The 17,224-nt window shown below is 42.0% G+C and overlaps 1 protein-coding gene and 1 pseudogene across 2 annotated transcripts in view; both read right to left on the bottom strand.

Annotated features, from left to right (window-relative positions):
• Window positions 1-10,950, bottom strand: part of EPGN (epithelial mitogen) — a 136,048-nt gene extending 125,098 nt beyond the window's left edge. The window contains exon 1 of one of the 2 annotated variants that reach the window (XM_033940629.1): window positions 10,912-10,950. Coding sequence is in view for 1 of the 2 variants with exons in the window: in XM_033940365.1 (XP_033796256.1) it covers window positions 7,908-7,941 (34 nt within the window). In the remaining variant the exon portion in view is untranslated. Of the gene's footprint in view, window positions 1-7,907; window positions 7,981-10,911 lie in introns of those variants that run through there. The other variant, XM_033940365.1, reaches the window with a different exon arrangement.
• Window positions 9,120-9,215, bottom strand: LOC117352773 (annotated as a pseudogene).
• Window positions 10,951-17,224: the final 6,274 nt, after the last annotated feature.

Here is a 17,224-nt window from a genome sequence, read left to right as displayed (position 1 = left end):
CATGGTAAAAATCAGAGCGGTATAACTGATGCCATGGGAAAAACCAGGAGCGATCAACTTCTTTGGCTGGCCCAGATTAAGAGTGTACATATACGTTAATTCAGGATGTCTTCAGACAAGATGGGGATCGCCTGAGAAAAGAGACAGCCAAATCAACAAACTGATCCGCAAAACCCATGAGTCTCCCTTTTTCCTCATAGGAATGGCTAGTTTTCTAGCAGTGGTGGTTTATGGTCTGTAAAAGCTGAAGAACAGAGGAGACCAGAAGGTATACATCTCATCCACATGTGTGTCGGAGCCCAAGGATTTGTTGTGGGAGCAATGACTTTTGGCGTAATGTATTCCATGTTCTAGGAGTACATTGGGTCAAAGCTTTCTCACCCATCTGACAATATTATCGGCAACATGGTGCTCTATTGGACCAAACTGAAGCTTGATTTTTCTACAGAGAGTAATTTATTTTGGATTTAAATTTTAGTCTACTTTATTTGCTAGGTTATGTTTTTAATTTTGCTTTCCTGTTTATTTCTTATTTTTACTTCTTTTACTTTTTTATCTATTTGTTATTGTATTTATATAAAGTATTATATACTTAATACTTCTTCCTTAGGCACTTTAGTTTAGATTGTGCTTGATATTGTAACATATATTTATTTTGTTAGATCTACTGTTCTATGTTTTCTTTTCTTTTCAAAGTAACCATAGTAATTCAGGCTTCTTGAATCTTTTCTGTTCTTGCTACTAATGTTCTGAGTATTTCTCTGGGGTGTCTTCTTCCCTCTTTCCTCCTTTCTATGTTATCTTTATTTTACAAATGTTGTTTTCTCTTAGGCACTTTTACCCCCTCTTCTACGAAACTGTTTTTTTAGTGCAGAGAGCCGCGCTGATCCCAACGCTCATTGAGCTCCTATGAGCGTCAGGAGCAGCGCGGGCCATTCAGCGCAGCTCTCTTCGTTAAAAACTGCTAGCGTGGTTTCGTAGAAGAGGGGGTTAGTTTAATGTATCTACTGTATTAATTTTGTAAACTGCTTAATACTCATGTACAAACGGTATATCAAATGCAATACAATACATATTCTAATCCCCAAAACATGTTTAAGGTAAACTTACAGTTTTTGCTTCTTACTTACATTTCTATGAAAAATATTTGTTGTAAATGATTTGCAGTGTTAATAGTGGTCATCTGCTGTACAAACTGAAATAATTTTATAAATTAAAAAAATGAGCTAATTTAAAAGAGCCCAAGCCTCATTTCAGTACTGTAAATATATGGCAACCTCTGACTTCTCTTTTATTCTCGATCAATTTTCACTTTTCTATATCACATCAGGATCTTACAACATTAATAGATTTTAATTGCAAAAGGTTCGAAATGACTTATCTCCAAGAGCATTTTTGAAAACAACTGAAAAAAAAATAAATTGAAAAGCTGTCTTTATAACTTCACTGTTCTATTCACTTTCGCTACTTAGGTAATCAGTGCTATATATACAGTTCAATCTTAGCACTGATATTGCCCATATACAGTACATTGAGCTTCTTTAGGGAACAGCTGCCATATTATTCAATTCTAAGGGATAGGATTGAAAGAAGCAAATAAAAACAGAGCAAATGCTAGGCATATTACAAAAAAAATAAAATCAAAGAAAATTAAAGCTTGCCATTGACAAGAGAATGACAAGGTAACATAATTCATCACCGTTCCCATCCCCGTGGATAACCGCGGGAAACAATCCCGTGTCATTCTTTAGTGTCTATCTCAACCTCAGTCCTTCTACACCAGCATTCTTCAATGCAAGGCTTGGGGGTCAGTGGCTGGGAACCATCCCGTGTCCTTCTTTAGTGTCATTCTTTAGTGTCTATCTCAACCTCAGTCCTTCTACACCAGCATTCTTCAATGCAAGGCTCGGGGGTCAGTGGTTGGGAACCATCCCGTGTCCTTCTTTAGTGTCATTCTTTAGTGTCTATCTCAACCTCAGTCCTTCTACACCAGCATTCTTCAATGCAAGGCTCGGGGGTCAGTGGTTGGGAACCATCTTGTGTCCTTCTTTAGTGTCATTCTTTAGTGTCTATCTCAACCTCAGTCCTTCTACACCAGCATTCTTCAATGCAAGGCTCGGGGGTCAGTGGTTGGGAATCATCCCGTGTCCTTCTTTAGTGTCATTCTTTAGTGTCTATCTCAACCTCAGTCCTTCTACACCAGCATTCTTCAATGCAAGGCTTGGGGGTCAGTGGCTGGGAACCATCCCGTGTCCTTCTTTAGTGTCATTCTTTAGTGTCTATCTCAACCTTATTCCTTCTGCACCAGCATTCTTCAATGCAAGGCTCGAGGGTCAATGGTTGTGCCCATTCGTACTCTGATTCTTCTCTCTATATCCTTAAAAAAGGACATGGGGATGGTTTCCTGCGGTTGTCCGCGAGGACAGAAACGGTGATGAATTTTGTCCCCGTGTTATTCTCTTCCATTGACTGACCATGGCCATTGCTTGCTGCACACTTTTACTATTCATGTGGATATAAAGGGAATTCTACCAATCAGATATTAATAAAAAAATGTGATATTCGACGTCCAGGTTCAAACCTTTTGATATCAAACTTTCCCACTGGAATATAAACTCTTATTCTTATTGAAATAATAAAAAATAAGCTAGATTCTCCTCATGAATTAGATGGTATTGTTCAATAATAAGATATTTTAAATCTGAAAAAGAATGGAGGTTTCCTGCCAATATTATACTAAATGGCCCAAATTCTAAAGAATCAATGCTGAAAAGTTCAGCGTTTAGTACAATGCTATAAATCACCTCTGGAGTTAGGAGTAGTTCATAGAATCACGCATAGTGGCCTTCCACGTGACTATGAAAACCAGGCCTAAATGCCTGCGTCTAAAGTGCGTGGATCAAGCGTATTCTATAATGGTATGCCTAACTTTTAGGAATGCACACGACCCACCCATGCTTCTCCCCCGCACACACACCCTTTTGAGATCTGCACACTAGAATTTACACACACCTCTTTATAAAGTATGCTTAGAAAGTTGTGCTCATAAAGTCTAATTAGTGCCAGTAATTAAGTTTCATGTGCAAATTGGCAATGTGCACAGATTTGGCCGCAGTATATAGAATCTGGCCCAGTCTGCCTTTTCCTTTAATGTTCTCAATCTCATTCTTTGCCCAATATACGGTTTGATATTATAGAAAGCACAGTTTGTTCAAGATGTCAACTCATGGCAGAATCTCAAATCATGATGAACAAATTCTGTTATTTCTTTTGTATAGGGACAAACTAAGACCCCTTTTTATCAAGCGGTGTTAGGGTTTTTTTTAAAAATCACTGGACGCTGCGGTAAAAGCTCCGACGCTCATAGGAATTCTATGAGCGTTGGAGCTTTTACGGTAGCAACCAGCAATAATAAACCCCCTAACGCAGCTTGATAAAAGGGAGCCTAAATAATGACCACATTGGTAAGGTCCCTCTCTTCTATTTTCATAGTTTTCCAGGTTCCTCTGAGAGAATGCACCAAAACATCTCTTAAATTTCTTCAACATTGAAATGTGAAATGCAAAATGTGGACATTTAAATACTTCCAATAATGCAAAATTATTTTCTTCACAAAATTCGTTCCAGAAGAGTGAAACAAAACACAGGCACAGCAGGGTTTTGATGTACATTGTTTATAATTTAAAAGTATTTCTCTAGGTTCTAGGTTGTTGTATTATTCTTTTTGGATATTGCTAATGATAGAACCCCTTATGGTTTATTATGTCTTAATACACCTCTTCCCCATAACGTGCACTTGTATGTAACATCTTTTTTATTTCAACACAGGCAATATAATCCTGAAGCTCTCTCGAATGCATATTATTGCAAAATCTTGGAATTATAACTGTGATAATGTAGTAAACTATTTTTATCGGTTTGTTGACAATTCATTTTTGTATTGTTACGATAGACCCCACCCTGGTTTCTGGACGGTTAAGTCCTGATGACTGCCTGTATTGGAGGAGTGAATCCAAAGGTCAAGCTGCTTAATTCATTAGTTGGGGCATGTGAAACATCCTGTATGAGAGGACCGGTATCTCTTGCACCCTGGCCCTTCTCCTTATAACCTGCATTCACCAGGCTCGTATTGCACTACAGCCATGAATAAAAGATGTTTCCAGTCTTTTCTAACACATGGGCAGATATATGTTGAAGGAGCAAACTGAGAGGACTGGCAAAATACAGAGAAAAGACAGACAGAGGTAAGCTAGTAGAACCAAATAGGGCAGGTCAGACGGAGAATAGGCTGGGACTTAGTGATATCACCTTACCAACACTTACTGCAGCCGTAGCTGTGGCTCTCCATGGCCATTTTGAACACACTTGTAAGCCAGCATCAGTTGCATAATTTGGCAGATGTATGAGAGAATGTGAGCAATGTATAGGTGATGTTGAAAAGACTGTAAGGAAGACCAGCTTGCAGCTCATGACCATGCAGAAAAAGTTAGAGCCCTACAAAGCTAAATTTGATGACCTAGAAAACAGATATCCTAGGAATAATCTAAGATTAGTTGATTTGCCCTAGTCACTGCGAGAATTGGAAAATTGACTTCCTGATGTTGTGGCTGGCACAGGAACTGGCACCAAATGCAGTCTTAGGACCTACTTCACAGGGAATGTGCACACTGCTTTGGTCATTGAATTACTGCTGCTATGAAATTATGAACTATCGTGAGGATCCTGAACTAAGTCCATAACATGGCTTTGATGTCAACATATAGGAAAAAGAAATTAATGCTCACATAAACTCACCCCCCCTTCCCAAGTATTTAAATGTTTTTAGACTATTTGGTGGGAGTTGTGGCATGGAGGCAGGAGTTTCACCCCATGTGCACAAAATTCATGCAATGTAATATTAAATTTATTCTTGCATATCCTGCCATGCTGTGAAGGAGCATGTGAGCATAGTGGTGAAAGAGGCAGAGAAAGTATTGAATCATCAGTTTGCAATTGTCATCTAGACCACTGTTTTTCAAACGCTGGTCCGTGGACCGGTGCCAGTCCGCAGAAAATTTCTGCTGGTCTGCGGAGGGCCAGCGAGATTGACCCGGTTAAATTTCCTGTCGGGCATCTCTTCTCCTTTCCCTTCCAGGGCTGGCATTAGGATCGGCTGCGGTACTGCTACAATGGACAGCAAAAAGAAACACAGAAGCCGCGGGACTTTTCCTCTTGCCTGCATCGCTATAGGCTCTGCCGATCCTGATCCCGCCCCCCTCTGAAGTGACTTCCTGTGTTTAAGGGGCAGGATTGAGACCGACAGAGCTTGTAGCGAATAACAATGCAGGCAAGAGGAAAGGTCCCGCGGCTTCTGTCTTCGTTCTAGCCGTCTGATTTAGCGGGACAACAATTGAAGGCAAGGCTGATAGCAGTCAAGTTCGGGAGAGACATCCCTAAGCCCCATGGAATGGGTGGCTCCCTTGCCACTGCAGTTCAGCGCTTGTCTGAGGCAAGTACTAGCGAGCAAGGGAGGCAGACAGCAGCATTATTGGGCTTAACCCTGAATGAAGAATGAGCCTTTCAAGTTGCTTCCAGACTTCTGGGCAAGGGAACTGTAAGTAAACTGATGCGAGTTAAGAACCAGGCTTCTTCCGATTTAGTGTCAGTTATGGTGAGACCAGCCATTGTGACACTAGAGTCACTCTGGGGCCAACAGCCAAGAGAGGGAATAAGAGATGCTGGATTCCCACGTGTTGTGGGAAAGGGAGGTAGACCCAGGGGGGAATTGGTATGACAGAAGGGAGATGGTGGATCCTCTTGGGGGAGGATAATTATTGGAATTAGGTGGGAGTTGGAAGAATAGGGACACAAAGACAGATGCTGGACCTTGCAGGGGGCAGAGAGACATGGAAAATGCTGAACAGGAGGAGGGTGGAGTATGAAGACAGAAGTAAGATGTTGGACATGGGTAGAGGGAGTAGGGAGACAGAGGAGATATGCTGGATATGGTGAAGGGGGAAATAGGGAGACAAGGAGAAGATGCTGAATAAGGAATGGAGGGAGTAGGGTGATGGAAGGTATCTGCTGGATTAAGATGGGGAAAAGAGGGGAGGTACTGGAATACGTTCAATATAAAATCATAACTGAGGCGTGCAGATGGGATCAGATGGTTTGCGGGGACTGAGCTTGCGGAGACGGAGCGGAAATGTGTTTTTCTTATTTCAGTCTTAGTAATTTGCCGGTCCACAAAATAATTCTTTTATTTCTGCCGGTCCACAGGTGTAAAAAGGTTGAAAAACACTGATCTAGATCATAGGAGCCATCAAAAGTGGCATCTGTGGAAAATTGATTGTGTATTGTTCTACAAATTCTGTATATGGCGCCTAAGGTTGTGTGTTCATATTGGCACATGTAGCCAATGTGTGCAAACAATTTAATTGATTAATTAGCCTAATTGGTGCCAATAATTGCCAATGAACACCTCATAATTGACACTAATTGTGCTAATTAAGTTATGCACACAACTCTGAAAGTGTGATTCTATAAAAAGCATGCGCCAATGTCAGTGCACAAATTTGAATAGGGGCGTGGCCAGGGGGGTGTTCCTAAAAGTTATGTGCATTATTATAGAATACATCCGATCTGTACGCAACTTAGGCGCAGACATTTAGGCCTGGCTTTAGCTGACCTTAATGGGTGTGCTTAAGTTATGCATTGCACGCAGGTGCTAAGTGCAATTCTATAAAAGGTACACACACCTTGTAGAATTGCACTAAGTGCAGTTCTAGTCAGTGCCAATTTTTTAGGTGGCACTTATGTGTTTTTAAAACAGGTCTAGTCCCAAACATCCAAACAGTGCCATGGACTTTTTCTAAAATGTTCAATTATTGCAGAAAAATGACCAAATCATAAGCCCATCCTCGTTCCATCCAAACCATGTCTCTACAATCCCCCTTTGAGATTTACATGCATAGAAATCAGTCTATAAAATATGTTTCAAAAATAGTGAATTGGAAGGGTTTGGCAAGAAAATATCCCTTTAGTGCTGGTAATTTAAGAAGATTATAACTATTTCAGACAAGTCGTAATGTATTCTGAGCAGCAGTTTGGGGGCACAGAATGTTTTTTGACAGCAGAAAAAGAGAAAATAATGCGTGTTCCCCATGTACTGTGTGCAAAATACCATCCTACCTCTGCCCCTCTCTCTTTGCTGCTTCCAAAAAGCATATGCCCCTTCTCTCCTGCCCGCTTCCATAAAGTGAGGGCCATTTTGGGTCCAAAAGGGGTGAAGGAGAGCTGACAAATACTATATGTTCCTACTTTGGGCCATGACACCAATAACACTTCTCGACATTCATGCCTACCAGAACCCCTGGCCTTGATCATACATGCAGAACACAGATAAACTCTATGCAAATGCAGGAGTACAAACTAAAAGTACAGTACTAATATTCACAAACGTAGGGCTACCACACTTCCGGGAAAACCTGGACATATCCTCTTTTTAGAGGACTGTCCGGGCTCAAGGACAGACTTTCCAAATCTCTGCATTTGTCTGGATTTTGGACAGTCTCAACGAGCACCGGCCACATCTGGAGGGCTTCTGAGCATGCACAGATGATGTCACACACATCCGCGCATTCTCCAGGTCCTCGTCTGGAAGAAGAGAGGAGGCTTCGTGGGGGTGGGGCTGGGGCTGGGGCGGAATGGGGTGGGGTCATGTGTCCGGGGTTTCCTGGAGAAAAATATGGTAACCCTACACAAACAAAACCCTAAGATGCTAGACTCTGCATGCATGCAGTTCAGTACCAGAGAAACAGAAACAAATGCATTTCTTCCTGAACAGTGCAAAATATAGAAAGCAGATGCAAATTCTCAAAACAGATATATTTCAACCATTAAATTGAAAATAAAATCATTTTTCCTACCTTTGTTGTCTAGTGATTTTGTTGTTCGAATCATTTTTTCCCCAGTCTCTGGTTGCACTTCCTTCTGTCTGTGCCCTTAACTCTATTTCCAGGGCCTTCTTATCCATTTGCTGTTTTTTCTCCTTCACTTTTTGCCCTACATCCATCTTTGGTATTAACTTTTAAAATTCATCTTTCTTCAATTGTTCTGCTTCCTTCTCAGTTCTGTCTACTGTTCCATGTCTTCTCTTCCCTTCTATTCATTTACATCATATCCTCACTCTCTCTGCTTTTCTCCTCCCCTCCATCCATGTGTACCATCTTCCTTCTCTTTCTTCTCCCCTCTTTTCTTAAACAGCATCTTTTCCGTAGGTGGTGAGTGAATCAAGTTTAATAAGTAAAATAAAGATAAGGAAGTAAAGAAGATATGCAAAATTTCTTTGTGTGTTTAAGAGAGAGGTTGAGGGGGGGGGGGGAGAGAGGAAATGATTATAGAGAGGGCATGCTAGACATGAGGGAAGGAAATGACATGGAGCTTCCTTTGCCCTTCTATGCAAGACTGACCTCTAGCAGTAGAACCACAAGACAACTGCTAGAGCCAGTGGCAGGCATTTTAACTTAGGCAGCTAATAGAGGCATGGATGAGAAGGAATATATCCTGCTTGGAATACCCCCCTCTGGACACCAGAGATACAGGGGTCTTATGTTGGGGGCAGGCTTGCTGGGGGGTCTCTTCCGTGGGTCCTTATTGGGGGAGGGAGGGGGGGGAAGGCCTGCTCGAGAAGTTTGATTGCGGAGGGCCAGATTGGGGGGATTGATTGTAAGGTGATTCTTGCTGAAGGAGGGCTTGTCTGAGGAGGTCTTGATTGGGGGATCCTGCTTGGGAGGAGGGAAGAACTGCATCAGCAGAAAATTTAACAGGAACTTATGTGGGTTCTGGCTGATATTTGAATATTGGATGGGACCTTCATAAGTTTAGGCAACCAGCAGCAGTCCGGTCAGACCCAGATATTCAGAGTGGGTGCCATGGCCTGGATTTGAGTATTTGGGTCTAACTTAGCCAGTAATGGTCAATGTATAAAAACAAACTTACCCTTGCCAGCTGAGTATTGATCAGTTAGTTTCTATTTGGTGAAGGTCTATTTGAGTTGTATGTGAGTGATCAAGGCCAGATAGTCTGTTAGCAAGGAGTTTATATGTAAGGATCTGTAGTAATCTGGATTCATTTTTCTCAATAGGTGTATTGATGTTCTAAGGTTCACAACATACTTATTAAACTGATAAGAACAGATAATACACTTGATCATAGCCAAAAGGCCGAGAAGCGATCACAATATACTTAATAGTTCAGCCTGTTTCTAGGTAGTTCCTAGGAAGCTATGCTGTAATGATAGATTTGCTGTATGTCCTGAGTACATTTTTGTATAGTTTTGCATTATTTTACAATATGTCAGATACTGAGAGAGTTTATTTCTGAGAGAGACTGTTACTGAGATTATATCTCTCTCAGACTACAGTGGCCACTTTCAAAGCAAATCTCATTTTCAATATTGAGCTGAGTAGTAAATACAGATCTGCTACTTGTTTACCAAGCTTTCAGAAAGCAGTTTTACAAGGTTCTCTCCAAGCTTTTTACTTCACTCCCTGTCCTGATTATGAACACTTGTAAGAACATAATAGCCATACTAGGTCAAAACAATGGTCCATCTGTCTAGTATCCTGTTTCCATAGTGGCCAATTCAGGTCACAAGTACCTGGCATAACCCAAAGAGTAGCAACATTCCATGCTACTGATCCCCATGCCTGTCTCAATAGCAGACTATGGACTTTTCCTCCAGGAACTTGTCCAAACTATTTTTTTAAACCAACTATGTTAACCTCCTATTGGGTTTAAAAATATTTCTCTGTAACTTCAACAAGCGCCCCCTAGTCTTTGTAATTTTTGATGGAGTAAAAATTTGATTCACTTGTACCCACTCAGGATTTTGTAGACTTCAATCATATCTCCCCTCAGCTGTCTGTTTCTAAGCTGAAGAGCCCTAACCTCTGTAGTCTTTCCTCATATGAGAGGAGTTCTAATCCCACTAATTATCTTGGTTGCTTTTCTTTGAACCTTTTCTAATTCCGCTATATCTTTTTAGAGATACGGTGACCAGAACGGAATGCAATACTCAAAGAGAGGTCACATCATGGAGCGATACAGAGGCATTACATTCTTAGTCTTATAATTCCTTTTCTAATAATTCCTAGCATCTTGTTTGCTTTTTTGACCACTGCTGCACATTCGGTGAAAGATTTGTGTTTTGTCTATGATAACACCTAGATCTTTTTCATGGGCACTGACCCCTAAGGTGGACCCTAGCATCTGGTAAATGTGATTCTTCCCAATGTGCATCACTTTGCATTTGTCCACATTAAATTCCATCGGCCATTTGGATGCCCAGTCTTCCAAAGCCTGCCTACAATTTTTCACAGCTCACATGCGTTTTAACAACTTTGAACAGTTTAGTGTCATCTGCATATTTAATCATCTCGCTCGTCGTTCCAGTTTCCAGATCATTCATAAATATGTTGCATGGCACCGGTCCCAATACAGATACCTGCAGCACTCCACTATTTACACTCCTCTGTCGAGAAAAATGGCCATTTAACCCTACCCTCTGTTTTCTGTTCAATAATCAAATCCTAATCCACAATAAAATATTGCTTCCTATAACATGACTCTAATTTTCTCAGGAGCCTACACAGGGCTCTTCACATACCTCTGCATTTAAAAATATTTTCCCATTGTCAATGTCAAACAATCTCTCACCTCAAAATAAGTAAATCCCATTTAAACATTCAACCTGAGACAATCAAAGCTCTTCAAATTGAACCGCATTGAGTTTTCACTCAGAACGCACTACACTCACCCGTAAACTTACACCTAATGCATTTTCCATTTTTCTTTTACTCATCCTATCATATCCAACACCAAACATACTAGTTTTCTTCAACAACCTTCTCCATCTAACAAGCTACTCACATGTTCATTCAGCCAACGCATACTTTCCTTCCTGACTACCACAACAGCAGCCAGTAGAATGTTTACCCTGGTTACCAAGGCAACCAATAGACACGTGTGCTGCACTATTTCTGCTGCTCCACAAAAAAAAAAAAAATTATCTTCTCCTCTGCACGGTGAGCATTATCTTTTTAATTTTTAATACCCCTTTATACTTGCACTTTGGGAATGCTCAATTCTTGTGCATGCTCAGGTTATGCATGAGAACTGAGCATGCCTGATGCCAGTTATGGTGGCTCAAAAAGCTGCTCCTGACTGTCATGATTCTCTAAACATGGGTCAGCAGGCCATCTTGTTTTTGGAAGGCAGGGCTTGGGGTTCCCTGCCAGATCAGATATTTATTTTTTAAATTTCATGGAGGGGAAGGGAGAGAAAATCTGCGCTCGCCCAACCCATCTGTTGGATCACCCCAAAATTGTCTTTTGGCTACTACATCAAAGCAATAAATAAATGAATGAATGATGACAGCCGCTGCCTGTGAAAACTCCACCTGGTCCTTGCCAGTGCCCATATGATTCTTTCATAGAGGCCTGAGTTATTGTTCTAGTGATAGATGGGAAATTTGTAGGTCACAGTCACTATGGCAGGTCTTTCATGTTTTATAATGAAAAGTGATTTATTATATAGGGTAACTAAGGGAATCCTAGAAGAAGAAAAGTAAACAGTTATTAGTCCCTCAGTCCTACCATAGGCAAGTAATGCAACTGGCTCACAATCATTTGTTAGGGGGAAGAGAAAACCTGGAGCACATCATGACTGATTTTTCTGAGCAGGATGTCAATCATGCCCAATCTGCCAGTTGAACTCTCCTGCAAGCGTTTTATTTGCCCCTCTCATGAATAAGCCCATCATTGAAAATCCATTTGAAAGAGTGTCATGGATTTTGTGATGCCACTGAAGTGAACCACACAAGGTAACAAGTATATTCTGGATCATATAACCCACTATCCGGAAATCATTGTATTATACAATATAGAAACCAGCACAGCAGTGAATGCTTGAGAGGTCTTTTCATGAATAGGAATATCTACAGAGATCCTCACAAACCAGAGAACACTATTTGCCTCACATCATGAAACAAGTAGGTTTCCTACATCGAAGGGAGAACAAGAAGCAGAAGACCTCAATGAAGACACCCACAAAGAGAAATTGACCAGTCGATGCCCAGAAGAAGAGAGAGCGAAGCACACCGAGGACATTGACCTGAGGCCGAAGCGAACATTGAAGAAGGGAAAATCAGCGATCCTAGTGGGGGACTCGATCCTGAGGCATGTGGACAGCCACATAGCAGGAGGGAGGGAGGACCGACTGGTGACCTGCCTCCCAGGAGCGAGAACCAAGGACATCGTGGACAAAATTGGAAAGATCCTGGAAGGTGCGGAGACGGAAGAGACCGCAGTAATGATCCACATTGGGACGAATGATGTCAGCAGGAGAGACTACAAAAGAAGTTCGCTGATAGAACAGTTCAAGATTCTGGGAAGGAAGCTGAAGATGAGGACCCAGAAGATAGCATTCTCAGAGATCCTACCGGTACCGAGGGCAGATGTGAAAAGGCAGGATGAACTACAATCAATAAATGCGTGGATGAGGAGATGGTGTGAGGAAGAAGGATTCCACTTCGTGAGGAACTGGACGACGTTCTGGGGCAAGAGCAAGCTCTACAGGAGAGATGGATTGCACCTGAGCACAGCGGGAACTAGACTTCTAGCAAACAATGTCAAGAGAGGAATAGAACAGGCTTTAAACTAAGAAGAAGGGGAAAGCCGACAGTCGACCAAGCGTCGATGTTTCGGAAAAAGGTATCCCGTGAAGATACTGAGGGGAAAAAAGGCTGGGAAGAAACAATGGACAAATTACAGGAGTCGACTAACCAAGAAGAGAAGGTTAGAAAGATTGTAGCCAAAGAGAAGTATCTAAAGACCAAAGCACAGGGAAAGGAATTAAAGGCAGCAAAATTCCAGGAGCTAAATTGCATATATACTAATGCAAGGAGCCTAAAAACAAAATGGGGGAATTAGAAGCCATGATCATTGCGGAGGACATAGACATCATTGGAATCTCTGAAACATGGTGGAATGAGGAAAGCAAATGGGATACAGCACTGCCGGGGTACAAGCTCTATTGCCAGGACAGGTCAGGACAGAAAGGCGGTGGAATAGCACTATACATAAAAGAAAGCATACAATCGACAAGAATGGACACAGCGGAGACGGCCAACAAGCTAGAATCACTATGGGTTAAAATACCAGGAAGGAAAGGGCCTGAAATAAAGATAGGCCTATACTATCGTCCACCCGGACAAACCGGAGACATCGATGAAGAAATGGAAGCCGAGATGAAGCGAGAATGCAAAGGCGGTAACACGGTTATTATGGGAGACTTCAACTACCCTGGGATAGACTGGAGTCTCGGAAGCTCAAGATGCGCTAGGGAGACAGAATTTCTGAAGGCTGTACAAGATTGCTTCATGGAACAGCTTGTTAGAGAACCGACAAGAGGAAATGCCACTCTGGATCTAATCCTAAATGGGCTAAGGGGACCTGCAAAGGAAGTGGAAGTAGTGGGACCGTTGGGAAACAGCGATCATAATATGATCAAGTTCAAGATGGAAGTAGGAATACTGAAAGGAAAGAGAACCATAGCGACAACTTTTAACTTCAGGAAGGGTAACTACGAAGCAATGAGGGGAATGGTAAAGAAGAAACTTAGGAACACTTCCCAAAAATGGCAGACGGTAGAACATGCCTGGTCCTTTTTCAAGGACACGGTGAGCGAGGCGCAAAATCTATATATCCCCAGATTCAGAAAAGGGTGCAACAAGAGTCGAATAAAAGACCCGGCGTGGATAACTAAAATAGTGAAGGAAGCGATAAGTAATAAGAAAAATTCATTCAGAAAATGGAAAAGGGACAAAACTGAGGTAAACTGGAGAGAGCACAGGAAGTATCAAAAAGAATGTCACCGTGTGGTTCGAAAAGCCAAAAGAGAGTATGAAGAGAGACTAGCCAGGGAAGCACGAAATTTCAAACCGTTCTTTAGATATGTTAAAGGGAAACAGCCAGCTAGGGAGGAGGTGGGACCACTGGATGACGGAGACAGGAAGGGAGCGGTGAAGGAAGAGAAAGAGGTTGCAGAAAGACTTAACATGTTCTTCTCATCTGTATTCACAAACGAAGACACAACCAACATACCGGAACCTGAGCAATACTTCAATGGAAATCAAGCACAAAAGTTAACATCCATAGAAGTGAGCCTTGATGATGTGCGCAGACAGATAGAAAAACTAAAAACTGACAAATCCCCGGGTCCGGATGGAATCCATCCAAGGGTGCTGAAGGAACTAAAGGAGGAAATAGCGGAACTACTACAGCAAATTTGCAACCTATCTCTGAAAACAGGTGTGATTCCGGAGGATTGGAAGATAGCCAATGTTACGCCCATCTTTAAAAAGGGATCAAGAGGAGACCCGGGAAACTACAGACCGGTGAGTCTGACCTCTGTTCCGGGGAAAATGGCGGAAGCACTAATAAAAGAAAAAATTGATGAACATTTTGAAAAACACGAACTTCTGATAACCAGCCAACATGGTTTCTGCAGGGGGAGATCGTGTCTGACCAACTTATTGCACTTCTTCGAGGGAATTAACAAACAGATGGACAAAGGAGACCCCATAGACATCATATACCTAGATTTCCAGAAAGCCTTTGACAAGGTGCCTCATGAACGTCTACTCCGGAAACTGAAGAACCATGGGGTGGACGGAGACGTGCATAGATGGATCAGAAACTGGTTAGCGGGTAGGAAACAGAGGGTAGGGGTGAAGGGACACTACTCAGACTGGAGGAAGGTCACGAGTGGTGTTCCGCAGGGCTCAGTGCTCGGGCCGCTGCTATTTAATATATTCATAAATGATCTAGAAACAGGAACAAAGAGTGAGATAATAAAATTCGCGGACGACACCAAACTATTTAGTGGAGCTCGGACAAAGGAGGACTGTGAAAAATTGCAAAGGGACTTGGACAAATTGGGAGAATGGGCAGAGAGATGGCAGATGAAGTTCAATGTTGAGAAATGTAAAGTATTGCATGTGGGAATCAGAAACCCGAGGCACAGCTATACGATGGGAGGGATGTTATTGAATGAGAGTACCCAAGAAAGGGACTTGGGGGTAATGGTGGACATGACAATGAAGCCGACGGCACAGTGCGCAGCGGCCGCCAAGAGAGCGAATAAAATGCTGGGGATAATCAAGAAGGGTATTACAACAAGAACGAAAGAAGTTATCCTGCCGCTGTACCGGGCAATGGTGCGTCCGCATCTTGAGTACTGCGTCCAGTATTGGTCACCATACCTTAAGAAGGATATGGTGTTACTCGAGAGAGTTCAGAGGAGAGCGACACGACTGATTAAGGGGATGGAAAGCCTTTCATACGCTGAGAGATTGGAGAAACTGGGTCTCTTTTCCCTGGAGAAGAGAAGACTTAGAGGGGATATGATAGAGACTTACAAGATCATGAAGGGCATAGAGAGAGTAGAGAGGGACAGATTCTTCAAACTTTCAGAACATAAGAAAACAAGAGGGCATTCGGAAAAGTTGAAAGGGGACAGATTCAAAACGAATGCTAGGAAGTTCCTCTTTACCCAACGTGTGGTGGACACCTGGAATGCGCTTCCAGAGGACGTTATAGGGCAGCGAACGGTACTGGGGTTTAAGAAAGGATTGGACAATTTCCTGCTGGAAAAGGGGATAGAGGGGTATAGATAAAAGATTACTGCACAGGTCCTGGACCTGATGGGCCGCCGCGTGAGCGGACTGCTGGGCGCGATGGACCTCAGGTCTGACCCAGCGGAGGCATTTCTTATGTTCTTATGTTCTTAGGTGTCTTATTGAAAGTGAATCATTCAATAAATCACCTCAGGGATTCAAATTATCTTAATATTTTCTTCCAAGGGCTTTAGCAGTGCCACTTAGAGCAACTTTGGGCTCCTTTTAGTAAGCTGCGATAGTGGTTTTAGCGCGCACTTAGTACGCTAAATTGCCGTGCACACTAGACACTAATGCCAGCATTGAGCTGGTGTTAGTTCTAGCCGCGGAGCGCGGGTTTAGCGCGCACTAAAAACGCTATAGCAGCTTAGTAAAAGGAGCCCTTTGTCATCAGCTCTTTTATATCCCACTCAAAATTCATATCTCTTATGTGAAAATCTCTCTTATTTTTTTAATTTAGAAAAAATGTTAAACTTTAAGAAACAGTATTGGATTTTTATTTTAATTCAATTTTTCAAAATATATTTCACAAAGAAATAATCAGAATAGATTTAAGAAACACAAGAATAATAATAAAATATCTAAATGAAAATTCTGTCTAGCCCACATTATTGGTGGATTTACCAGAGTTTAAATATATTTATCAGTAAATCAAGCTCTAAAAAGAGGGCTTATCAAACCCTCAAATAAACAAGCTAATCTTTCCTGGCGATTACATCTCTTTCAGAAATCAGTTTAAGCAAAAAGCTGAGGGGTCCTTTTACTAAGGCGCGCAAGCCGATTTAGCGCATGCAACATATTAGTGTGCATTAAATGCTAACGTGTCCATAGACTATAATGGACACATTAGCGTTCAGCGCGTGCTAATATTTAGCTAGTGCGCCTTAGGAAAAGGACCCCTGAATACGGTGGCCCCCTCTGTCTCAATGTGAAGATTGAGTGGGCATCTGTTTTAGTGCAGCAATATTTGGGATTGGTGGATGAGTCAGCTGACTGGAGTAAGTGTTTAAAGGCTGATGTTTTGATTCTGTCGCCATTTTGGTTTGGAAAGAACTGAGGTGAATGGCGTTTTTGGCAGGATAATATGAGCTTAAAATATATGGAAGTTCTTTAGTTTTCTAAAGGGGTTTGTGGTTAATGCTGTTTATATGATTGCAGGGGTTATCCTTGAGAAAGCCTATTGGGCGAAACATGTCTGCTGAATGGACTATAGAGAAAAGTGATATTTAGGGCTCCTTTTACGAAGCCGCGTTAGCGGCTTTATCGCACACCCATTTTTAGCGCGCGCTAACCCCCGTGCTAGCCGAAAAACTACCGCCTGCTCAAGAGGAGGTGGTAGCGGCAAGCGCAGCCAGCAAATTAGCACGCGCTATTATGCGTGTTAAACCGCTAACGCGGCTTCGTAAAAGGAGCCCTTAGTTAATATTTATATTTGAAAAAGAAAATAAGAGATATGAATTTTGAGAGGGATATAAAAGGGGATGATGATGAAGTTGGTGTATAAAT

This window comes from Geotrypetes seraphini, chromosome 1, assembly GCF_902459505.1.
Source record: "Geotrypetes seraphini chromosome 1, aGeoSer1.1, whole genome shotgun sequence".
NCBI classification, from domain to species: Eukaryota; Metazoa; Chordata; class Amphibia; order Gymnophiona; family Dermophiidae; genus Geotrypetes; species Geotrypetes seraphini.
The sequence above is the reverse complement of the archived record's forward strand: the minus strand, read 5'-3'. Positions and strand labels throughout refer to the sequence as shown.